Source organism: Aegilops tauschii, chromosome 4 (assembly GCF_002575655.3).
Source record: "Aegilops tauschii subsp. strangulata cultivar AL8/78 chromosome 4, Aet v6.0, whole genome shotgun sequence".
NCBI lineage: Eukaryota > Viridiplantae > Streptophyta > Magnoliopsida > Poales > Poaceae > Aegilops > Aegilops tauschii.
The window spans coordinates 473,315,769-473,341,869 of NC_053038.3; the positions used below are offsets into that span (position 1 = coordinate 473,315,769).

The 26,101-nt window shown below is 48.1% G+C and overlaps 1 protein-coding gene and 1 long non-coding RNA gene across 3 annotated transcripts; one reads left to right on the plus strand and one right to left on the minus strand.

Moving 5' to 3' along the window:
• Nucleotides 1–18,873: 18,873 nt before the first annotated feature.
• LOC109772417 (uncharacterized) lies at nucleotides 18,874–20,774 on the minus strand. 2 transcript variants are annotated; one of them, XM_020331104.4, is made up of 5 exons: nucleotides 20,017–20,774; nucleotides 19,834–19,926; nucleotides 19,645–19,712; nucleotides 19,308–19,457; nucleotides 18,874–19,186 (listed from the first exon to the last, which is right to left on the minus strand). In XM_020331104.4, exons 1-4 carry the CDS (start codon nucleotides 20,680–20,682, stop codon nucleotides 19,316–19,318), a joined length of 969 nt encoding a protein of 322 aa, XP_020186693.1. In that variant the 5' UTR covers nucleotides 20,683–20,774; the 3' UTR covers nucleotides 18,874–19,186; nucleotides 19,308–19,315. The 2 variants fall into 2 exon arrangements, with proteins under 2 accessions (XP_020186693.1, XP_073353116.1); XM_073497015.1 differs by having other exon boundaries at nucleotides 18,874–19,457; nucleotides 20,017–20,773.
• Nucleotides 20,775–24,326: 3,552 nt separating this feature from the next.
• On the plus strand, nucleotides 24,327–25,684 carry LOC120963099 (uncharacterized). Its single transcript, XR_005755000.3, has 2 exons — nucleotides 24,327–24,651; nucleotides 25,027–25,684. It is a non-coding gene; the product is annotated as an uncharacterized lncRNA (long non-coding RNA).
• The last annotated feature ends 417 nt before the right edge of the window (nucleotides 25,685–26,101 follow it).

The window sequence follows — 26,101 nt, forward strand, 5'->3', positions numbered from 1 at the left end:
CGTGACATAGAAATTGACATGGTGAAACAGATGCACCAGAAGTTTGAGGTGTAATCCTTTCTCTGTACTTAATTATCCTTACTATACCAGCCCCCAAGCCTATTGCTTATGATGAAATATGTTGTAGACTTAAAAACCAGCTTAGTAATATATGTAAGAAATTCGGCTTATCCTGTAGCCCCCAAGGGCCGGCTTAAGCAGCATGTTTGAACCGGTCCTTATCATGTTTGAATCGAAAAATTACTTGTAACAGCAATATGCATTAGCCCCCAAGTGCCAAGTATCTTTGCTTGCAAAGTGCTTGGGACTTACTGTCATAAACCGCCACTGTAAGCAAAATTCTTCAGTATACATTAGCCCCCAAGTGTCAAGTATCTTTGCTTGCAAAATGCTTGGGACTTAATAATGCATCATGATAATCCTGTTTTGACCTGGTATTTGTACAGGACACCAATAGTCAATTTGAATCGGAAATATCTGACTTGAAGAATCGCCTGGAAGCACAGGAGATTGAGACCCAAAAAGCCAACTCCAAATTCGAGTTCAACGTATCTGAACAAGAAAAACTGAAAAAAGGCTTTGAAGTGGAGAAGAAAGCCTGGGTTGATGAAAAGATTGCTTTAACCCAACAAGCCGAAGCAACAGAGAAAGCCCTTGAAGAGGTAACCACTGAATTATCCAGCTTAAAACACTGTGTATCTCAGATGGTCTCCGCAATCTTTGGTAAGTCTCCTTGCAAGTGTTAAATATTTGAATCTTTCTAATAAGCATAATATTGTCATGAACTCACCTGACATTGTAATACAGGCCCCAGGAGCTCCAATCTTAACCAAAGCATGCTGATAAAGCTGAAGGCGGTGTATACGCTGGTGGAACAACTCTACACCGGATCTCGACGTGCCTTGGCTGCAGTTGCCCTGTCAAACGAAGTCCCCACACTCATGGCGGATGTAGTGAAACGGCTTGCTGTGCTGCCCCGGCGATTCAATGAGTTAAGGCGATCTTCTGCGAGAGCCGAAGCCGTAGCTGCATTAAGCCGGGCCAAGGCATGGCTACCGGAGCTAGACCCGGCCGACATCGCCATTGGATATCCAAGCCTGAAGGAGGATGGCTCATCATTTGAACAGAAGGACTTCACCACTTGTGTGAAGGAAATACGCCCCGTGGCCACTCTGATTGGTAATGACATGGATCTTACTAAGTACCAACCGGGTTATGACGCAGAAAATCAGAGAATTCCAACGCCACATTATGCAGTGACTAGCCTGATCCCTCCAATTCGTAAGCATACCTTCGCCCCTGAAGTTGATCCGACCGGATTAATTGATGATGAAGCTGAATTTGAAGCTTTGAGTGGCATTGACTGGTCATCATCAACCTTCCAGGACAGGGAACAAGATGGAGGAGCGGAAAGGGATGATCCGGAAGCTTCAGGCCAACAACACAATTGATTCGTCGGGCGGCTCATATTTATGTTTTGCTGAAAAACAATGTTAATCATTTGGACTCAGGGAGTCATGTAATAGGGTAGAAAGAAACTTGGTTTTGTCGTGCCATCGTGCACGTGTTTGGCGCTCAACACTGTTTAAGCCGCCATGTTATATTCACCTGTATTATACTTATCATATGTTTTCCTTATGCTTAAGAAAAATTTTGAACTGTCCTGCATACAGAAATAAATCACGAGACCCTTGGCGGTTTGTCGCAAGGCGGATCATATATCTTACATAAAATCCAGAATATGAAAAATAGTCGTAGATAAGCCTGTGATGAATTACAGCTTTTAAAATACAACTATAATATCATACCTGTGATCCTTTGACTTGTGCTGCCGGTTTATGTGACCCGAACAGGAAAGGTGGTAACCCAATCTTTAGAAGCTGCTCACTTCTAAATACATGATGCTTGTTGTCTGCTAGCGACTTATCGTCCCAAAACCCAAGCTGAGTTAGATTTACACCACACTTATACTTAGGTCTGAATCAAGAAAAAATCTCAAGACAAAATCAAAGAGTGTGTTCAAAAAAATCTTAAGGCAAACAAGAAGAATTTCCAAGCTTCTGATTCGAATACGATCAGTAAATCGTTCCAAAGGGGTTAGGCTAGGATTCGAATACGATCATGTAGCCCCCAGTGGCTTTGGCGTTGCGCCGATCAAAAGGGTACCAACAGCTATGTTCTCTTTGGTTCGAATACGACCTATGTTTGAACAGGAAGCCCCCTAATGACCTTGAGAGTTTTTTAACGACGCTGATTCGAATATGACCAACATCGGACCCAAAGGGGTTGAGCTGTGATTCGGATACGATCAAGAAGCCCCCTAGTGAGTTTGGCAGTGTGCCGATCAAAAGGGTACCGACAGCTATGTTCTCTTTGGTTCGAATACGACCTATGTTTAACAGGAAACCCCCTAGTGACCATGAATTTTAACGGCTAGATTGGAATACGATCATGAGCCGGACCAAGAGGGTTAAGCTAAATTCGAATACGATCAGCCCCCAATTGGTCGTTTTAGAATGATAAAGACATATGATTATTGAGGATGAAAAGGACAGAGGTCCTGCTTTATTACTTATCATAATATATACATCGTCAAAATATGTACATCATGAGAGCCGGTGGCTCAAGTGTAGTAAGGCCGAAGATGAGCAATGTTCCACGGCCGGCGGGTCTCCTCCTCCGATTTACGTGAGTCTTTGTACTCTCGAACATCGATAAGGTAGTATGACCCGTTGTTCAGGTTCTTGCTGACCACAAAGGGTCCTTCCCAAGGTGGGGATAGCTTGTGCGCATCAGACTGATCCTGGATGAGCCGGAGCACCAAGTCACCTTCCTGAAAGGTTCTAGACTTAACCCGGCGGTTGTGATAACGGCGCAGATCTTGTTGGTAAATCGCTGAGCGGGCTGCTGCTAAGTCGCGCTTCTCATCTAACAGGTCAAGTGCATCCTGATGGGCTTGTTCATTATTAGCTTCAACGTAAGCCGCCACGCGGGGCGAGTCATGACGGATGTCACTAGGTAGAACCGCCTCTGCACCATAAACCATGAAGAAAGGCGTGTAACCCGTAGACCTGTTGGGGGTAGTATTGATGCTCCATATCATAGAAAGTAACTCTTCTACCCAACAACCCGGCGTCCGCTGCAAAGGAACCATAAGCCGGGGCCTGATGCCTTTCAAGATTTCCTGATTGGCTCTTTCAGCCTGCCCATTGGATTGGGGGTGAGCTACTGATGAAACATCAAGCCGGATATGCTCACGTTGACAGAACTCCTCCATGGCACCCTTGGACAGATTAGTACCATTGTTAGTTATAATACTGTGTGAAAAACCAAAGCGAAAGATCACCTTTTTCATGAATTGAACCGTCGTGGCTGCATCACACTTACTGACTGGCTCTGCCTCAACCCACTTTGTGAATTTGTCAACCGCCACCAAGAGGTGGGTGTTTTTATCTTTGGACCTTTTGAAAGGCCCAACCATGTCGAGTCCCCAGACTGCAAACGGCCAAGTAATTGGAATCATCCTCAATTCTTGTCACGACCGGTTTTCCAATAAAAATATTTATTGAGAGACCGATCCCTTTTACGGACCAGTAAGGAAGAATTCCTTCTTACTGGTAGACAAAATCTTGATCACAGAAGAAAAATACCAGGAGTACTGAATATAATACAAAGTTGAGCGGAGACTGCTCAACAATTTATTACAAGCACGCCATTAAAACATAAAGGCGGATAGGGTGGCATAACTACTAACTCACGATAAAAGCGGTAGTGGAAATATCACAGCGAAGTGGGTGATATGACTCCTGGAAACTAACAGCTCTTCGAGTGTCGGAGTGAGGCTCGAGGGGACTTATTGCGGGTGGCGGAAGTGTATATGATACAAGTGACCAATATCCAGGATCGCACGGGACTGACTGGGATTCCTCTAGGCGTCGGACTCACTATCAAACTCTTCATCCATGAGATCGCCTTCGTCAACATCTGGCCAAATCAACAAGCCAGGTGAGTACTATGAAAGTACTCGCAAGACAGTTCGGACATAAGATATAACAAATGTAAACATGATGCATGCGAACAGATTATCAAGTGCACTCAGACGAAGGGACAATAATGCGTGGGAAAATAAAAGAGAAGTCAGGCAGTAGTCCTCCCGAAATCCCAAAATAAATGCTGAGGGCCAAACGAGTGTCTGAATGACTCCTCGAGAGGAAAATACAAGAATAACAATGCCTCAGCTGGGCGTCAAGGCGACACCACATAAAGGGCTTATAATAGAATATAAAAGGCAGTGCGTGCCACAGTCGGACGTCTGAGCGACATCACATAAAGGGCTTATATTGAAAGGATAAACAACAGTGCATGCCACAGTCGGACGTCTGAGCGACATCACATAAAGGGCTTATATCACAAGTAAATAACAAGAGTGCCACAGTCGGACGTCTGAAGCGACATCACATAAAGGGCTTATATCAAAAGTAAATAACACGAGTGCCACAGTCGGACGTCTGAAGCGACATCACATAAAGGGCTTATATCTTAACTCAATAATTCAGTAACCCAAGAATATAAATCATTACAAGTACGAGGTAAATAAAAGGTTAGTCCATCCACAGGAATAACAATTAAACTGGGTTTACCACTCAAGCTTGTTCACCAGGGATTTACCATGAGGATTGACATAGATAAGGATATACTGGCCATGGTCCTTGACCATAGATACGGTGACTTGGAAGGATTTGACTCTACAGAGTTTGTACTTTAACCACAGCCAACGGATTTCAGTAGTCACGGGGACTAGTTCCGTTTACGGTGTTTTGGAAGAAACACATCTAACCAGTACACACCCATTCAACATTCCGAAGCCAGGAATCACCCTCGGCAACGTTCAAGATAAACTTTGAGACGGGGAGGCTACAACCTCGCGTAGCATGGGATCAAATTTATATACGCGCGCTCTAAGGGGTGCCCCCCTCTCGGTCCCAACCGGAAACACCCATGCCCCCTGACCGGATGACTGGCTTTAATCCAGGGCCATGGAACCCTCATCCCGGCCCCTCTATTTGGTGTGTACACGGAAAGAGGTTACCAACTTACTAAACCGTATTCTTGGCAGAAAACATGTGGCGGCACGGAAAGGGGAAGAACGATAACGTGACTCAGTCCACGTTAACGTCGGAGTTTATCAGATATCGTAAGGCTGGCATGCTACAACAATACCACCTTACTGCCTTTCATGTCACCACATGACTAGGCCATCTCTCATCAGAGATCACAGTAACTTTGGAGCACATGGATAGTTGCCTTACATGCAACAAGATGCTCACCGATACTCATATGCCATGCACAAACCATTCAAGCAAACATGCAAAACACCCGTCATATCAAAGGTTCAAACATGCTTGCCTGGTTCGGAGAAGTCGGAGTCTAGCTCGGCGAAGTTTGCGGCTCCGTCACCTCTTCCGGAACCTACGGTATAGCGAAAACGTATACTAACGTGAAAATCAACGCGTGCATAAAAGTTGTCCCAAATTTTTTTAAAATAAATACTATAAAAAACTAGACAAAAATATAAGACTGGCAGAAAAAGAATCACTCAAAAATCACTTTTTATTAAAAAAGTTATAAGGGTTTTTGTCCAGGGACTAATCTGTGATGAAACAGAAAAGAACCAGGGACTTAACTGAGAAAACAGAAAACGGTTCGAAGAGAAACGCGCCAGCCCACAGAGAAAACGTACTTGCCCGAAGGTGCCAACGGAAAACGCTTCGGGGGAGAGAAAGAAGAGAGGCTGACATGGGGGTCCCACATGTCAGGTTTAAAAAGTTCGCCGGTGCCCGAAGACTGCGGTGGTCGCCGGCGTCGAACCACGGCGAGGCAGGGAGATCGGAGTGTACCAAGAGCTTCAGCGTGTCCTTCCGCGTCGGTGGGTCGTGGACTCGACCGACGGAGAGCACCACGTCGACGGCGACACTTTCTCCGGCGGACGGCGGCTCGGGCGTTGGTGGAGAACTCCGGTGGGTGCTGCAAACTCCGAATTGAAGCGCGGGTCAGGAGAGCAGATGCATAGGGAAGCTACTGGCAAGAGTTGAAGGGTGGAGGTGCACGCACGGGAGCAAATCGAGCTGGATCCCGTGGCGGGTCGCGGCGGCCGGAGTTGGGGAAGAAAGCTCTCCCGTGGCTCTACCAGTGGCTAGGCGTGGTCTAGGTGGAGTGCAGAGGTGGTGTGGGTACGAGTTGGAGCTCGGGGCCTCTATTTATAGGCGGATCGAGGGAGTGGCCGTGAACGGGGTCGCTCCGGCGAGCAATTACGGCGAGGCAATGGCTTGGCAGGGAGTTTAAGTGGCCAGGCAGCATCAGTGAGGTGTACTGGTGCCGTTCCCCCGCTAATCTTGGTCGGTCTTGGCGTAATGGCGCCAGTCCTCGACGGGGTGGCCGTACGGGCACGGCGGCGGCAGAGAGCGCGCTCTGCGCCCAGCGGTTCACGACGAGGGTGGCAGCGCGCACTGGGGAGTGGAAGACCACGCGGCGGCCTCCGGTGGCTTGGGCGGCGCTGGACGGCGCCGTCTGCGCTGCGCCTCTCTCTGGCGGCCGCAAAGCCGCCGCTGCCGTCGATCACGGGGCGGCGCACCTCCTCCAGCTCGTCGCTGACGCCCGCAACCTTCCAGGCGCTCGTGCGGTGCAGAGGACAAGGGGGAGGGGACAGGAAGCACGGCGACGCCGGTGCACTGGCGAGATCGACAACGGACACTGAAGAAACGACAGTAGTTTCAGACACTGTTAACTGAATTTGACTGAACATTATAGAAACAGTGTCCAGCAAGTGCTCAATGAAATGATTTGGTAAGCAGAAATTTTTTTCTGGAGCTGGGGCTTGGTGAGGTGACCTCTCAATGCACCCAGAGGCTGCCTGATTTTCCTCAGATTTTTAGGAGAAGAATTTGAATGAATTTCATCAAATTTGGCAAATCTGGTCCAAACTTGCAGCAAGTATAGTTTGAAAATTTTGAACTGAAGACCAGTGGATCTTCATGGATCTTGGTTGAGGGTTCAAAGGACTAGCTAGGGGAATTGGTTTGGAGGCAAAATTCAAAGCAGAAAGGGTAGCTCCTTTGAAAACCTCCAAGGATCAAGATAGAAGGCAGAAATTGTTTTTGATGAGAGCTAAATGGAAAAGAAATTTTGGGGAGGTTCAAACTGCTGGATTTGATGTGTATCATGATCCAAAGATGGGGAAAGGGTTATGGCGGTGGATTTCCACTTGGGTCATGGCAAGAGGAATTTTTGAATAGGGGAGAAGATCACTCAAAATGCCCTAGGGCTATTTAAAAGATTTCAAAAGAAAAATTACCAAAGTGAAAAGGCATTTGGTTTGAGTCCAAATAAAAAAGGAAAAACCTCCAAGACCAAGATCAAGCCTTGGGTGAATCCAAATAAAACACTTGCCATAAAAGAAAGTTTTTGAGAGGGTGGGTTCTTTAAAAGAAAATTTTAAATACCCTCCTCAAATAAAAATAAAAGTTTGAAAAAATCCAATTAAAAATTTTGGGTGTCACAATTCTTGAGCCGATACATGAACCCGTCGTGAGAATTTCTGACAACCGTCACATTTACTGACCAGATCTTCCGCGTCAGCATGAGTCGTCAGCCAATAAAATCCATGATGAAAAGCCTTGGCCACAAGGGATTTTGAACCGGCATGATGGCCACAATCTCCTTCATGAATCTCACGAAGAATTTCTTGACCCTCCTCAGGAGAGACACAACGTTGAAATGCCCCAATGACACTGTGATGATGTAACTCCCCATTAGCAATCGTCATTGACTTAGACCGCCGGGTTATCTGCCTAGCCAAGGTTTCGTCCTCAAGCAACTCGCCCCGGGTCATGTAAGCCAAATATGGCACTATCTAATCTGGGATGATGTGAAGAGCCGCCACCAATTGTGCTTCCGGGTCAGGAACAGCCAAGTCTTCCTCTGTAGGCAATTTGACAGAAGGAGTATGCAGAACATCCAAAAAAGTGTTAGGTGGCACCGGCTTACGCTGAGACCCCAACCGGCTTAAAGCATCGGCCGCCTCGTTCTTTCTGCGATCAATGTGCTCCACCTGGTAACCTTTGAAGTGTCCAGCAATGGCGTCAACTTCACGGCGATAAGCCGCCATAAGAGGATCCTTAGAATCCCACTTGCCTGATACTTGTTGAGCCACCAAATCTGAATCGCCAAAGCACCTTACCCGGCTTAAGTTCATCTCCTTAGCCATCCGAAGACCATGGAGCAAGGCCTCATACTCAGCTGCATTGTTAGTACAGGGAAACATCAACCGGAGTACATAACAAAATTTGTCACCTCGAGGGGAAGCTAAGACAACTCCAGCCCCCGAGCCTTCCAATTGCCTGGACCCATCAAAATGAATAGTCCAATATGTGTTGTCCGGCTTTTCTTCAGGCATCTGCAGCTCCGTCCAATCGTTGATGAAGTCCACCAGTGCTTGAGACTTAATAGCAGTGCGTGGCACATACTTTAAACCACGAGGTCCAAGTTCAATGGCCCACTTGGCGACTCGTCCAGTGGCTTCTCTATTTTGAATGATATCTCCCAAAGGAGCAGAACTGACCACAGTAATGGGGTGATCTTAGAAGTATTGCTTAAGCTTCCGGCTTGCCATGAACACCCCATAAACAAGTTTCTGCCAATGTGGATATCTTTGCTTGGACTCAATAAGCACCTCACTGATGTAGTAAACCGGCCGTTGAACCGGATGTTCCTTGCCAGCCTCCTTGCGCTCCACCACAATGGCCACACTGACGGCCCGTGTGTTAGCAGCCACATACAGCAATAAAGGCTCCTTATCAATAGGAGCAGCAAGGACCGGCGGCTCAGATAACTGTCTCTTCAAATCTTCAAAGGCAGCATTAGCAGCATCACTCCAGACAAAGTCATCCGTCTTCTTCATCATCTGATACAGCGGTATGGCCTTGTCACCTAACCGGCTTATGAACCGGCTTATGAACCGGCTTAAGGCAGCAATACGACCCGCCAGACGCTGAACATCATTGATACACGCCGGTTTAGCCACAGAGGTGATTGCCTTGATCTTCTCTGGGTTAGCCTCAATGCCTCTGTTAGAGACCAGAAAACCCAAAAGCTTGCCAGCTGGCACTCCAAAAATGCACTTGGCCGGGTTAAGCATCATCTTGTAGACCCGGAGATTATCAAAGGTTTCCTTCAGATCATCTATCAAGGTCTCCTTCTCTCTGGACTTCACGACAATGTCATCTACATAAGCATGAACATTGCGCCCAATCTGACTGTGGAGACAATTCTGCACACATCGCTGATAAGTCGCCTGGGCACTTTTAAGCCCAAAAGGCATAGACACATAACAGAAGGCTCCAAACGGAGTGATGAAAGCCGTCTTCTCCTGGTCCTTAACTGCCATTTTGATCTGATGATATCCAGAATAAGCATCCAGAAAGCTCAAACGCTCACAACCCGCCGTAGCATCAATGATTTGATCAATGCGAGGAAGAGAAAAAGGATCAGCCGGACAAGCCTTGTTTAAGTCCGTGTAATCCACACACATACGCCAGGTGCCGTTCTTCTTGAGTACAAGCACCGGGTTAGCCAACCACTCTGGGTGAAAAACTTCAACAATAAACCCGGCCGCCAAGAGCCGGGCCACCTCCTCACCAATAGCTTTACGCCTCTCCTCATTAAACCGCCGAAGAAACTACCTGACCGGCTTAAATTTTGGATCAATATTAAGAGTGTGCTCAGCGAGTTCTCTCAGTACACCCGGCATGTCAGAAGGTTTCCATGCAAAGATGTCCCGGTTCTCACGGATGAACTCGATGAGCGCGCTTTCCTATTTGGGATCCAAATTGGCACTGATACTAAACTGTTTAGATGAGTCGCCTGGAACAAAATCAACAAGCTTGGTGTCATCGGCCGACTTAAATTTCATTACCGACTCGTGTTCTGTGGTTGGCTTCTTCAAAGACGTCATGTCCGCCGGGTCAACATTGTCCTTATAGAACTTCAACTCCTCTGCTGCACAAACAGATTCAGCGTAGGCAGCGTCACCTTCCTCGCATTCCAAACCTATCTTCCGACTCCCATGCACTGTGATGGTGCCCTTGTGACCCGGCATCTTGAGCTGCAGGTAAATGTAGCACGGCCGTGCCATGAACTTTGCATAAGCCGGCCGCCCAAACAGTGCGTGATATGGGCTCCGAATTTTGACCACCTCAAAGGTTAATTTCTCAGCCCTGGAATCATGCTCATCCCCAAAGGCTACTTCCAGTTCAATCTTACCCACTGGGTACGCCGACTTACCGGGCACTACTCCATGAAAAATAGTGTTGGACGTCTTGAGATTTTTATCAGTCAATCCCATGCGACGAAAGGTCTCATAATAGAGATGTTGATGCTGCTGCCTCCATCCATGAGCACTTTTGTGAATTTGTATCCACCAACTTGAGGTGCCACCACTAAGGCCAAGTGACCCGGACCCGGGGAGGGTGATCCTCCCTACTCCATATAATGGGCTGCTCAGACCATCTCAGATAACGAGGGACCGCCGGCTCAATAGCGTTCACGGCCCTCTTATGAAGTTTCTGGTCCCTTTTGCACAAACTGGTGGTGAACACATGATATTGTCCGCTATTCAGCTGCTTTGGGTTACTCTGATACCCGGATTGCTGCTGCTGCTGACCTCCTTGGCCAGATTGCTGATGATAACCACCTTGGTTACCCTGAGGGCCCTGAAAGTTAGAATTTGAACCGCCCCCCGGGCCATGAAAACCGCCGCCACCTGAACCGCCCCTGTCCGTGATGGCCGTCAAACGTGTTAGAATTCTTGAAAGCCTTCATGATCGTACAGTCTTTCCACAGGTGAGTGGCTGGCTTCTCCCGGGTGTCGTGTCTTGGACAGGGCTCATTTAGCAACTGCTCAAGGGTGGGACCTGACCCGCCAGACCGAGGAGGTGGCCTTCCCTTACGTCGTTGATTATTACCCTGTGCATTAGCCACAAACTCCGAGCTACCGTCAGCCTTACGTTTATTATTACCTCCTTGATTCGCCGGGTTATGCTGAAGACCCTTAGCGTTGCCGTTCTTCTTTCCCTTCCCTGTCTTCTCTTCGTCAGACGCAGGATCCTTGGTACTATCAGAGTCGGTGTATTTGACTAGAGCCGCCATCAGCTGGCCCATGTCATTGCAATCGCATTTGAGCCGCCCCAGCTTCTCCTTCAGAGGTTCAAAACGACAATTTTTCTCCAACATTAAGACTGCAGAGCCGGCGTCCATCTTATCAGATGAATGTATTATTTCCTTCACCCGGCGCACCCAATGAGTCGTGGACTCACCTTCCTCTTGCTTGCAATTAGTCAAGTCCACAATCGACATGGGCTGCTTGCATGTGTCCTTGAAGTTCTGAATAAATCGGGCCTTTAACTCGGCCCAGGAACCAATGGAATTAGGTGGCAGTCCCTTTAACCAAGTGCGGGCCGTTCCATCCAGCATCATAGTGAAGTACTTGGCCATTGCCGCGTCGCTGACCTCCAGCAACTCCATGGCCATCTCATAACTTTCAATCCACGCCCCGGACTGTAAATCAGCCGTGTAGTTAGGCACCTTTCGAGGCCCCTTAAAATCCTTGGGCAAACGCTCATTATGCAGTGCTGGCACTAAGCAAGGGACACCTCCGGTTCTCGTGGTTGCACCTGCTTCAATAGAAGTCGCCGGATGGACCAGAAAAGATTGATAAGCCGCCCGCTCAGCCGCCCGCTGAACCGCCCGCTCTGCCTCTTGGCGTATCCTGTCCTGATCAACCAAGTTAGGGGCTCCATCACGCGCCGGGTCACGCCCACACGGTTGGTCACGGCGCCGGACGTTGCTTGAAACCGCCGCCAAGTCCATATGCCTGCTATAACTCGGGCTCCGGCTTGGGCGAGGGGTCGAATGAATCCTGTCTCGACTGTAAGAATATGCCTCCTGCTGTGCCAGAGCCGTCTGAAGAAGTTCTCTGACCCTTCGTGTTTCGATCACCGTCGGAGAGTCGCCCTCCGCCGGGAGAGCTGCCAATCGTGCCGCTGCAGCGATCATGTTCTCCAACGGGTTAGAATAATGACCCGGCGGTGTTGGTACATATTGAGGCGGAGTTGTGTTCACTCGAGTAGGTTCCATCACCCGTGGTTGAACCGGCGTCGCAGCCGGGTTTACCTCCGGCGGGTTACTGGGGCCTGCACCGGGTGTGCGGAAGAGGTTTCTAGGATCATAAACTGAAGGCAGACGGGATTGGGACTTCTGGTGCCTTCTCCTCATGACCTCGTTTGATGCATTTAAATCCATCGTAAGATGGAACGCTTCTGATTGAAGCTGATGAGCTCGAGCATCCAAAACCGCCCGTTCTGTGGCCAGTCTGGTGTCCTCAGCTGCTAGGTTTTCCTTGGCTTGTGCTATCTCCTCACGCAACCGTGCCACCTCTATATCATGCTCAGCTTGATCCGCCGGATTAACCGCAGCAGTTAACAGGGTTGTCAGCCTATCCGTGAGATCTATCAGTACCTGAGCCGACGGGTGCACAGGGCCTCCTGCCCCGGCTGCCGCTGACCCGGAGGTTATTGCCGCCGCCGCTGTAGAGTTTTGACCGGGTTGAGTGCCAGCCATGAAGATCCCTACTCTGCTTGGCGGCTCAAAGGGGTCCGGAATACTGCTGCCATCGGAACAGCCCCCAAGCCCACCGTCTTGTAGTTGATACAACGAATCCGTCTAACCCATGGATAACTCACTGTCAGAATAGATGGCCGTCTCACCGCCAGACACGGATCCTTCAGAAAGTTCTCCTCCATGGATGCATCCCACAAAGGCACGCTTCACGGCGGGCGGAGCCTGGGCGGGTCTCGCACGCTGAGCCATCTTGATGATGTCGGTGCAGATGTCCGGCTCAGGTCCCGGCTCGCCGATCCGGCCGATGAAGACGTGAATTCCGCCGAAGGGGACCCGGTACCCGTACTCAATTGAGCCGGCGTCGGGGCCCCAGCTTGCATCGTCGATGTAGAGCTTGCCGCGACGACTCTTGGTCATCCGGCCCACAGCGTATCCCTTGAGCCCTTCGAAGCTTCCCTTCAAGAACTCAAATCCACCGTGCGCTGGCCCCACGGTGGGCGCCAACTGTCGTGGAATTGTCACGGTAGATGTCCTAGCGAAAGGACTTAGTCGTGGAGCCATCGCAACTAGGAAGCAAGAAGGGGTTAATCGCGACAAAGGACACGAGGTTTATACTGGTTCGGCCCCTTACGGTGAAGGTAAAAGCCTACGATCCAGTTTTGAGTGGGATTGCTTATGTCTCGATAACCAGGGAGTGAATCCGCTTGACCTAGCTCTCATTTGATGTTACTTGCCCTAAGCCGCCGCTGGGTCATCCCCTTATATACACGGGTTGACGCCCTGCGGCTTACAGAGTCCCGGCTGGCTTATAAACAGTGACCGGCTCGGTGACTAGTTATTCTTGCCTTATAACACAAGTTACACACATATGGCAGTTTATCTCTACGGGCCTTAAATCACCCTTTGGGCCTTGGGCCCTTAGCTAACCCGCCATCTCCGGGAGTCGTCGTGGGCTTCATGAGTCGTCATAAGTATAACCCGGCCTCTCCTGGGCGGGTCATACTAATAACTATATCCCCAACAACCGGGAAGGAAGGTCTCCCCGGAAACAGCGTCGTTGTTGATGATCGGACAAGCCATCGAACCTTCTGCCGACGACATAGTGGAACTCTCAATGAAAGAACCAATGTCGGTGTCAAAACCAACCGATCTCGGGTAGGGGGTCCCGAACCGTGCGTTTGAGGATCGAAGTTAACAGGACACAAAGGGGACACGATGTTTACTCAAGTTTGGCCCCTCTTAATGGAGGTAAAACCCTACTTCCTGCTTGATTGACTTTGATGAGTATAGGGGTTACAAGAGTTGATCTACCTCAAGATCATCAAGGCTAAACCCTAGATGTCTAGCCTATATGAATTCTAATAGCCTCTACGGACTAAACCCTCTGGTTTATATAGACACCAGAGGGGCCTAGGGTTGTACAAAGTCGGTTTACAGAGGAAGGAAACTATACATCCGGACGCCAAACTTGCCATCCACGCAAAGGAGAGTCCTATCCGGACACGGGGGAAGGACTTCTTCCTTGTATCTTGACGGCCCATCAGTCCGGCCCATATCACACAGCCCGGACACCCGAGGACCCCATAATCCAGGACTCCCTCGGCGGGTATCATTATTTTCTGACCTTCACAAATGATTTGAGCAGATATGGGTATATCTACTTAATGAAACACAAATCTGAAACATTTGAAAAGTTCAAGAAATTTCAGAGTGAAGTGGAGAATCATCGTAACAAGAAAATAAAGTTTCTACGATCTGATCGCAGAGGTGAATATTTGAGTTACGAGTTTGGCCTTCATTTAAAACAATGTGGAATAGTTTCACAACTCACGCCACCTGGAAAACCACAGCGTAATGGTGTGTCTGAACGTCGTAACCGTACTTTATTAGATATGGTGCGATCTATGATGTCTCTTACCGATTTACCACTATCATTTTAGGGTTATGCATTAGAGACAGCTGCATTCACGTTAAATAGGGCACCATCTAAATCCATTGAGACGACACCGTATGAACTCTGGTTTGGCAAGAAACCTAAGCTGTCGTTTCTTAAAGTTTGGGGTTGCGATGCTTATGTGAAAAAGCTTCAGCCTGATAAGCTCGAACCCAAATCGGAGAAGTGCGTCTTCATAGGATACCCAAAAGAAAATGTTGGGTACACCTTCTACCACAGATCCGAAGGCAAGATCTTTGTTGCTAAGAATGGATCCTTTCTAGAGAAGGAGTTTCTCTCGAAAGAAGTGAGTGGGAGGAAAGTAGAACTTGATGAGGTAATCATACCTTCTCTCGAATTGGAAAGTAGCTCATCACAGAAAAGTGTTCCCGTGATGCCTACACCAACTAGAGAGGAAGCTAATGATAATGATCATGAAACTTCAGATCAAGTTACTACCGAACCTCGTAGGTCAACTAGAGCACGTTCCGCACCAGAGTGGTACGGTAATCCTGTTCTGGAGGTCATGTTACTAGACCATGACGAACCTACGAACTATGAAGAAGCTATGATGAGCCCAGATTCCGATAGATGGCTTGAGGCCATGAAATCTGAGATAGGATCCATGTATGAGAACAAAGTGTGTACTTTGGTGGACTTGCCCGATGATCGACAAGCCATTGAGAAAAAATGGATCTTCAAGAGGAAGACGAACACTGATGGTAGTGTTACTATCTACAAAGCTCGACTTGTCGCAAAAGGTTTTCGACAAGCTCAAGATGTTGACTACAATGAGATTTTCTCAGTCGTAACGATGCTTAAGTCTGTCCGAATCATGTTAGCAATTGCCGCATTTTATGAAATCTAGCAAATGGATGTCAAAACTGCATTCCTTAATGGATTTCTTAAAGAAGAGTTGTATATGATGCAACCAAAAGGTTTTGTCGATCCTAAAGGTGCTAACAAAGTGTGCAAACTCCAGCGATCCATCTATGGACTGGTGCAAGCATCTCGGAGTTGGAATATACGCTTTGATAAGGTGATCAAAGCATATGGTTTTATATAGACTTATGGTGAGGCCTGTATTTACAAGAAAGTGAGTGGGAGCTCTATAGCATTTCTGATATTATATGTGGATGACATATTGTTGATTAGAAATGATGTAGAATTTCTGGATAGCATAAAAGGATATTTGAATTTTTTTTGAATGAAAGACCTCGGTGAAGCTGCTTACATGTTGGGCATCAAGATCTATAGAGATAGATCAGGATGCTTGATAAGATTTTCAATGAGTACATACCTTGACAAGATTTTGAAGGAGTTCAAAATGGATTAGTCAAAGAAGGAGTTCTTGCCTGAGTTGTAAGGTATGAAGTTGAGTAAGACTCAAAACCCGACCACGGCAGAAGATAGAGAGAGAATGAAAGTCATTCCCTATGCCTCAGCCATAGGTTCTATAAAGTATGCCATGCTGTGGACCAGACCTATTGTGTACCTTTCCATGAGTTTGGCAAGGGGGTACGATAGTGATCTAGGAGTGGATGATTGGACAGCAGTCAAAGTTATCCTTAGTTACCTAAGAGGACTAAGGAAATGTTTCTCGGTTATGGAGGTGATAAAGAGTTCGTCGTAAAGGGTTACGTTGTTGCAAGCTTTAAACACTGATCTAGATGACTCAGAGTCTCAATCTGGATACATATTGAAAGTGGGAGCAATTAGCTAGAGTAGCTCCATGCAGAGTATTGTAGAAATAGAAATTTGCAAAATACATACGGATCTGAATGTGGCAGACCCGTTGACTAAACTTCTCTCACAACCAAAACATGATCACACCTTAGTACTCTTTGGGTGTTAATCACATAGTGATGTGAACTAGATTATTGACTCTAGTAAACCCTTTGGGTGTTGGTCACATGGTGATGTGAACTATGGGTGTTAATCACATAAAGATGTGAACTATTGGTGTTAAATCACATGTCGATGTGAACTAGATTATTGGCTCTAGTGCAAGTGGGAGACAGAAGGAAATATGCCCTAGAGGCAATAATAAAGTTGGTATTTTAGATTTCCTTATATCATGATAAATGTTTATTATTCATGCTAGAATTGTATTAACCGGAAACTTGATACATGTGTGGATACATAGACAAAACACCGTGTCCCTTGTAAGCCTCTACTAGACTAGCTCGTTAATCAAAGATGGTTAAGTTTCCTAACCATAGACATGTGTTGACATTTGATGAACGGGATCACATCATTAGGAGAATGATGTGATGGGCAAGACCCATTCGTTAGCTTAGCATAATGATCGTTCAGTTTTATTGCTATTGCTTTCTTCATGTATTCTTCCGACTATGAGATTATGCAACTCCCGGATACCGGAGGAATGCCTTGTGTGCTATCAAACGTCACAACGTAACTGGGTGATTATAAAGATGCTCTACAGGTATCTCCAAAGGTGTTTGTTGGGTTGGCATAGATCGAGATTAGGATTTGTCACTCCGAGTATCGGAGAGGTATCTCTGGGCCCTCTCGGTAATACACATCATAAGAAGCCTTGCAAGCAAAGTGACTAATAAGTTAGTTGCAGGATGATGTGTTACAGAACGAGTAAAGAGACTTGCCGGTAACGAGATTGAACTAGGTATGAAGACACCGACGATCGAATCTCGGCAAGTAACATACCGATGACAAAAGGAATAATGTATGTTGTCATAACGGTTCGACCGATAAAGATCTTCGTAGAATATGTAGGAGCCAATATGAGCATCCAGGTTCCGCTATTGGTTATTGACCGGAGAGGTGTCTCGGTCATGTCTACATAGTTCTCGAACCCATAGGGTCCGCGCGCTTAACGTTCAATGACGATATTGTATTATATGAGTTATGTGATTTCATGACCGAATGTTGTTTGGAGCCCCGGATGAGATCACGGACATGACGAGGAGTCTCGAAATGGTCGAGAGGTAAAGATTGATATATAGGATGATAGTATTCGGACACCGGAAGTGTTCCGGAGTGTACCGGGTACATATCGGGTCACCGGAAGGGGTTCCGGGCACCCCCGATAAAAGATATGGGTCTTATGGGCCAAGAGGGGAAATGCATCAAACACAAAGGGGCTGGTGCACCCACCCCCATATGGGCTGGCCAAATTGGAGAAGGAAAGGGGAAGGAGGAAAGGAAAAAGGGAATATGATTCCCCCTTCCCCCTCTTCCCTTCCTACTCCGAATAGGAATAGGAAAGGGGGAGGCCGAATTGGGAGGACCCCAAGTAGGATTCCTCCTACTTGGGTCGCCCCCTTGGCTATCTCTTCTCCCCTCCAACCTATATATATATATGTGGGGGGGCACCGCTAGAACACACACCAACAATTGTTAGCCGTGTGCGGCGGCCTTCTCCACAGTTTACGCCTCCGGTCATATCTTTTTAGTGCTTATGCGAAACCCTGAGCGGATCACTTCACCATCACCGTCACCACGCCGTCATGCTGACGGAACTCTCCCTCGATAATTTGCTAGATCAAGAGTTCGAGGGACGTCATCGAGCTGAACGTGTGCAGAACTCGGAGGTGCCGTACGTTCGGTGCTTGATCGGTCGGAACGAGAAGAAGTTCGACTACATCAACCGCGTTGTCAAACGCTTCCGCTTTCGGTCTACGTGGGTACGTGGAGACACTCTCCCCCTCTCGTTGCTATGCATCTCCTAGATAGATCTTGCGTGAGCGTAGGATTTTTTTTGAAATTGCATGCTACGTTTGCCAACATCCTCTTTATAGTAAAGGACATGCCGTAACTTTCTCTTATAGCAAGCAAAGCGTTATTAAGGACACATGGGAATTTAATCTAGTCACTTTCATCATGTTTGTTTGATTCGCGTTCGTTACTTCGATAATTTGAAATGTGGATAGACCGGTGTTTGGGTGCTATTCTTACTTGAACAAGCCTTCCACTTATGATTACCCCCTCTCGCAAGCATCCGCAAACTACGAAAGAAGAATTAAGATAAACTAACCATAGCATGAAACAATGGATCCAAATCAGCCCCTTACATAAAACTTCTGTCACTCTGGCAACCCATCATCTAATTACTACTCCACAATGTCTTCCCATAGGCCCAAGTATGGTGAAGTGTCATGTAGTCGACGTTCACACGACACCACTAAAGGAAACAATAACTTACATATCATCAAAATATCAAACGAATACCAAATTCACATGATTACTTATAACCGGACTTCTACCATGTCCTCAAGAACAAAAGTAACTATTCACAAATCATATTCATGTTGAAGATCATAGAGGTATTGAATATCATTAAGAATCTTTCACCAAATAAACCAATTAACATCAACTACAAGATTTAATCAACACTACTACCAACCCACAGATACCAATATGAGGTTTTGAGACAAACATTGAATACAAGAGATGAACTAGGGTTTGAGATGAGATGGTGCTGGTGAAGATGTTGATGAAGATTGGTTCTCCCACGATGAGAGGATGACAATGGCTTCGATTTCCCCCTTCCCGAGGGAAGTTTCCCTGGCGGAATCGCTCCACCGGTGAGCAAAAGTGCTCCTGCCCAAGGTCAGGAACTTTGAGCATTGTCATATGTATGGCGAAATTTCTGCAAACTTTGTATGGGGACATTCAAGGTCAGGAATGCTCTGTGGTACTCTGGATTCAGGACTGCGCTAACCATTTGAACTACTGATCATACTGGTTTGAGGACTTCTGAGAGGCAAGCAAGAAGTCCAAGATGACCTCGTTGAACCGATTCGGGTCCTCCATCTGAGGCACATGTGCAGTTTCCTTGAAGACTTCCACCCTCACATTCTCTCCTAAGCACCTGAAGCCATCATAAGCACACTAGCAGTAAGCAGACAGGGGGTTATGCTGCAATTTCAAAATTTGCATTACAGTGTGGCAATTTTAGTATTTTACAGTATATATGGACCATGGTAACCAATGGAGCAAAAATAGGATCGACCATTCAAGTCACTGTCAGTTCTTGCACTTGGATGGCTATGGATTACCTCTTGACAGCAAATGCCTTGTCCAAAGGGAATATCTGGTCATGGTCTCCCCAGACGAGCAAAACATCCTGCCATTCATAAGATCGAATACAAACTTAATAGATGTTTTGCTGCGGCTCTGAAAAATATTACAGGCTCAGAGAAAGAATACAGTGTGTCTGCGTTTCTTCAGTTTGTTCCGAGTTTTACCTGCTCCAAGGGCGTAAGTTGGAACCCATCCGTCCCTACAGTTATGGCCTTCATGAGCTCGATCTTCTCCTCCCTCTTATCACTGAAAAGGTTCTGCAAATTGACAGGATCACTGCTCAGTACTGTACTGGCATTTATTGATCAATTATTAGTGTAGTGTAGAGGCAAGAATGGATGCGCCACCTGCACGCCCTCTCTGATCAGGAAGTCCGGCAGCATGGAGGTGACCTGCTTCCGGTAGAACGAGAGCTCCATGAGCCGCCGCGCTGTCCGCGCGTCGAGCGGCATGAGCAAGTCCGCCGCGCTCGCCCACTCGCCGCCGGCGCGCTCGAGGAACGCCCTGTCGTCCTCCGCCGTCATGAGCAGGTCGGAGTTGGATATCACCACGGGGCCGACCCTCGCGGGCCCGGCCGCGCGCGCCAGGGAGTAGGCCACGAACCCGCCGTAGCTCGTGCCGACCACGGCGACGCGCGCCGTCGCCGGGAGGCCCGGGAGCGCGGCGAGCAGCGCGGCGAGCGCGGCGGCCTGCGCCGACTCGGAGGGCGGCGGCGAGGAGGGGCAGGGGGAGGAGCCGCCGAAGCAGAGCAGGTCCGGGACGACGACGTGGAAGCGGCGGGAGAAGGGGCCCACCTGGAGGCGCCACTGCCAGGTCGCCATGGGGCCGAAGCCGTGGATGAGGAGGAGCGGCGGGAGGCGCGGCTCCCCAGGCGGCGCCCAGTAGTGGATCGTTGTAGCCCCGCTGCCCTCGCCGGGGTCGCGGGGGAGGGTGACGGTGTGGGGGCAGAGGCCGGCGGCGTGGAAGGCGCGGCGCGAGAGGTACTCCATCACGGGGAGGAAGCTGAAGCCCATGGTGGCGCGGCGCCGAGCACGTGCACCAGTGCAGCTTGAGCGACGAGAACTGAAGCGGGCGATTTTTTATTTATTTTTTTGAGAAAGCGGGCGAATTTGATGGGTGATAAATAGCCGTATAGAACGGTGGCCGCTCGCGGGTGCACCGACGCGTCAAAAGCAAATTCTGTCGGCTATGGCATACGTATGTATGGGTACAAGTATGGCTATGGCATACGTATATGTATACGAGTACAAGTATGGCTAGGGCGTGCTCCAGAATATAAACGACGATACTGTTCTGCGATCGTTTTTCTTCCTGTAGCGAACCCTAGCCGCCGCACCAGGAGAGCCGCTCCTTCCCATGCCATCTTCCGGCGGCTCTTCTCCGCCGGCGACCTTTTGGTCGTCGGTGGTGAGGAGGGTCGTTGAATCCCGCGCGTGTGGATCATTTTAGCTTTAGGTTTTAGGGCCCAAAAAGTTTAGGGTTTTGGATCGTTCGACGCCTTGGCTTCGGCGGCAGCAATAGCGATGCTGAATAAAGAAGCTTCGGATTCTTCTTCGGTGAGGCGATCGTCTCTATTGTCGGCGAAGGATTTGGGAACCAGCTTGTTCAAGCGGTGATGTTGTGCCGACGGGGGCATCCTTGTGGTGGACATGTGTTCTCAGGCTCCGCCGTTGCGACGGCGTCTGCTCTAACGTCGCGAGGCTTGGGAGGTAGTATAGGAACGAATGCAGATTGTGGTCTGCATCGACGACATTTGGAAGACGAAACATTTGCTCGGCTCGTGGTTCGTGGATGACAGGTATGGTTTTCTCCTCCGACGTCTTAGTCATGTGGAGGTGTCAGATCTGGAGTTCGATGGCGTGTCCGGAGTGTTGCCCCGGTTTGATTCGTTTTCGTCTTTGGCGAGCCATCTTGGAGGTCCGCAAAGCTGCATATCATCGATGGAGCCACGTCGAGCTCGGGTGAGAAGGTGATCCGTCATTTTTTTTCTTTAGGTGGCTGCTATGGTGGTGCCGGAGGCAGGTGACTGGCGTTGGTGTCAAGCTCAAAGACGTTCTGTTGTCTTTTCAGTTTTGCCATGTCGGTCTTTACGTAACTTGTACTTTAATCTTTATGATATTAATGAGACGTATATTATCATGGAAAAAAAAATATAAACGAGATTTCTGTTACAAGGCTAAAATGGGAAACAAACAATGTGCATGTGTTTATATTGATCAAAGCTGTCAAATACAGTAATTTGGTGTGGACAGTAGCTCTGACCTCTGAATGCATGGGCCGAGGTCCTTAAGCAATCTTATTTCCAAACAGTGGAGTAGCTAGTGGCTATGCATCTCACAGCGAGCTGCCATTGATGCAAGCAGGATCTGCAGGCTTGTCAACAGCTTTCAGGAAGTCCAGCATGATCTCGTTGAACCGGGCTGGGTCCTCCACTCTCGCTTTCCCATCCAAAGACCTGCAAACAAAGCGGGCAAGACAACACTAATGGAGGCCATCTGTTCGAGTTGGACAACCCCTCAAAAATAGTTCGACAATGGGTGTACTAGAAAATTCTGCTCGATAAACTATAGCACACAAGTCTTTGTAAAGTGATTATTATACGTACCTCTGAATTGCAACAGCTTTCTCTACCGGGAACAGCTGGTCATGCTCTCCCCAGACGATCAACACTTGCTACACAAGGATACACCGTGCACAAAAAGATTAGCCGCGACAGAGCGTTTTCAGTAGACTAAATGTTGAGCTGCAAGGGGAGCACGCGTACCGGAGATAACGGTGTTACTTGGAACTTGTTCGTGACAGGAGAGGAGACAACAAGACCATCTTATTCAGAATCGCAGTGGTCTACATCTGTTCTACCTCTACTGCCATGCCCATGAGCTATCTTTAATCTTTATGGTCGAAAACACAGCTGAAATTACTCTGTGCCCCGAAAACAAGAATACGCCATCCAATCTCCATCAGTACCAGCTTTGCCAAGAAAAAACAATCACGAAGGGACAGATCTTTCTACGTCAAGGTAAGTGGCTCGGCACTGCTGCAGCTGCATTGTCTGCTAATCTGAAAAGGAGAGAAAATAAGTGTTTGTGATCTAAAAAAATCTTATATTAGTTTACAGAGAGAGTACAATATTAGATTTGTTAGGCAGGAGGCGTCGGCTACAGAATACAGAGTCGCGGACGAATTTTTCCTCTCAGTCGAAGCTCTACTATAGCTCAACAAGTTCATCTTTCAATATTATTTTTTGAACCGCAACCAGTTCATCCTTCAATATATTGCACAAAAAAAAGGTGTTCATCTTTCAGTAACTGAAATGGGTGCTCCTAGAAAAAAAGAAAAAAAAACTCGGTGTATCTATCGTGGTGGATCACGATCACATATGAGACCAAGAGGCCCCTTGTGGTTCGGCGGGGGACAATCACATTGTACAAAGAGCAACAGGGCAGCGCGGCGAGGGCAACTCTCTTTTACCCAGGTTCGGGTCGCTTGGTAGCGTAACACCCTACTCCTGCCTTGGTGGATTGATCTGGAGGAACACGAAGACACGGAGCGCTCAAGTCCGGCAAGGATGCCTCGAGGAGAGCAGCTACACGCGTACAAGTGTTGAGGGATTAAAAGTTTGAACCCCTAGCTAGGTTGCCTCGGGCCTCCTTTTATAGCTTAAGGGGTGACCACAGTGGCAAAATAGTCATTATAATATGATTAGATAGTTAATAGTGTTATCATACCTAACTCTGGCAGTTAGGACAAAGTGCATTAAATGCACCTGCAAGGTGTCATGTGGAGAGGTAGCCGTTTCTCCACCGCTTGCCTAGCTACCTCTTATTCGTGTGACACGCCTTTGGGACGACTGTCATTAAAGGTAATCTATTCTTCAGCAGGCTGCCATGCGCACAACAAGATCCACCTAGCTGCTCGAGAGCTTGACACCGCACTGATTAATGATTGGTGGTCTGATGAGGTGGAGCGGTGGAGATTTGCCGGCGCGGAGCATGCCGGGTCTTCTGGCCTGAGATCCAGTCTTGGCCCTGGCGGCCCCGGAAACCCTGCCGGGGTGGCCTGGTCTTGGTCCCAGGCGCAGCCTCGACCCCGCCGGCCCTGCTGGCCCGACAAGGGAGGCCTTCCTGAGAACCCTCTGGTTGGCTTGGTCTTCTCAACTTGGCCTTGAGCTTGGGACGCCCGACAAAATTTGTCTGCCCCCGGTGACTGTACTGGTCTATGCACAAGTCAGAGAGGGAACAAACACCCTTATTTGTGTACACCGACAGTATCCCTCGTCGATAACCTCTTGAAAATACAGATGCAGACGCTCGCCATCAGTAAAACAAAAGTAATGGGTGTCAGGGTGTTAAGGATGAAGATAAACTTGCTGGATGTTGTCGCAAAGAGCTGTTTTGTGGACTGGTTGGACAAAAGACGGAATGCTGGTTGCGGTCGCAACTCTGTAACTGAACCTGTTGAGGTTGCACATCGTTTCTGAATTGACATGGTTGCACAACTTGGCTGGTCATGTGTACGTACTACTGCCTTCGTCTCAAAATATAAGACGTTTTGGTAGGCCATTTTAGAGATAGTACATACCTGGATGATGCCCTGGCCTAAGGAAAATAGTCACAGTAGTTTGAAGTTGCTATGTCCGAGCATGCATGGAAAGAGAGTGGGCTCTTCGCTGGTTTCAGTTCTTTTCGGGCCATTCTGCAGAATTACGGTCTGGAGAAGCTGAAGCTGAAAAGAACTCGCCGTTCAGCTTACCCCAGAATTCGCCAGAATCCCCACCGAACCCCAACTCGCATTATCATCTCTGCCCGCCCGTGTTGGCCCCTCCCTGTTAGGTTTTCCCCCACCTCACCGAAGGGCGCCGCCGGCTATCTGCTCCGACTCCGCCGCGCCCCTGGACGCCGGACCTCCACGTCCCTTGCCGCCGTCCCGTCCCTCCCGTCCTGCGCCCGACCCTGCCGCATCCTCGCCGCGAGACGGCGCCGGTGAGCTCATCTATCTGTCTCCTCTCTGCTCCTCATCTCCCCATCCATGTACACATCAGTGTTGACCTCCCCGGTTCCTCTTCGAGCCATCACATCGCGCGCCGTACTCTAGCAGCTAAATTAGTACAGTACGTCCATGGGCCATTCATTCATTAACCTGGCCTAGCGCGTGGCATAATACAGCACTATTATGGTTTTAGCGTGGCATAGTGCAGTACGGCCATGTGCTAGTGCTGATGGAGATGATGGATCAAGATCAATGATGCTGCTAGTGGCAATTTGTTGATAAATCTGCTAGTGTCAGTTTGTTAAAAATAGTGTGCACCTTTGCTCGTATCGTTGCATTTAACGTGTAGTTGTGCTATTTGATTGCAGGTACATCCTCAAGCTGCTAAGTTTCGGTTTGCTGCAATGGCAGAGGAGGAGAAAATGACAGAGGTGTTTGATGTTGGTTGTGTCCAAATGAGCATGCAAGGGTTCCAACTCCCACATATCAAGGTGGCCCGGCTCAAGTCGATTCGGAAGATGATTCTGGCTGTGAATGTGAGCACGTCCAAGTTACACCTCTCCCGAATCGTGTAAAGAGTAGGAAGAAGAGGGCATGTCCTTATTCGCGTATGGTGGCAAGTGAGATTGCTAAAAACAAGGCACTTGTGCGTTTGGTGCAAATTTTTGAGGCAAGGGAAAAGAGAGTGACAAATCAAAGTGCAAAAGAGATTGTGGATCCAACAAGACAGGAGATTCAAGACGTGATGGCCATGGTGATTGCAGACGGAGCCAAACCTGGGAGTGATGAGCATTTCTATGCTTCACATCTTTTGTTGGAAAAGAAGAATCGTGATGTTTTTACCTCGTTTAAGGGTCACAAACCTAGTGAGAGGCTTGCATGGATAAGGAGGATGTGGGAGCTCAACAATAACAATAAGTAGAATCTCTATGTTTTAAATGCTTTGAAGTTTGAACAAAACTATTTGCTTTTAACTTGTACTGCTGTGAACTATCTTATTTGATTCGAACATCGCTTTGCTGCTCATATTTGAGGTTAAAAAAAGTTTGAAACTACTAGGTGTTGGCAACATACAACTTCAGTGTAGGGGATTACAGACATTTCAGCACACAACTCATACCACAATCTTAGAATCTTTGAAAAGAACTAGATGGTTGATTATGTACACAGCTGATTCTGGAGGGTTCACACATCATTCTGGATTGCAAGGGGAGAAGGGTGGTTGAGTGGACCAACATGTCGTGGATATAAATACCTTAATTACAGGGCTCGACTATTCATTAGGTACCTGAAAAATCTTAGCGCCAACCAAATTTTTAGGTTGTTAGATCTCCATCCAACGATCGAGGTCGCGTGGCAAATGTTCTTCTTCAACATTCTTTTCTTCCTTCGCGCATGATTTTACTCCTCTTGCTCCGCCTCCCAGCCTAACCCCATTCACGA

What these genes read in the sequence shown, in the direction of transcription:
- LOC109772417 (XM_020331104.4), bottom strand. Translation starts at nt 20,682, where the DNA reads ATGGGCTTCAGCTTCCTCCCCGTGATGGAGTACCTCTCGCGCCGCGCC. An exon ending in TGATCAGAGAGGGCGTGCAG is followed by an intron (nt 19,927 to 20,016) that starts GTGGCGCATCCA and finishes GTCAATTTGCAG; the next exon opens with AACCTTTTCAGTGATAAGAG. An exon ending in AAGGCATTTGCTGTCAAGAG is followed by an intron (nt 19,458 to 19,644) that starts GTAATCCATAGC and finishes TGATGGCTTCAG; the next exon opens with GTGCTTAGGAGAGAATGTGA.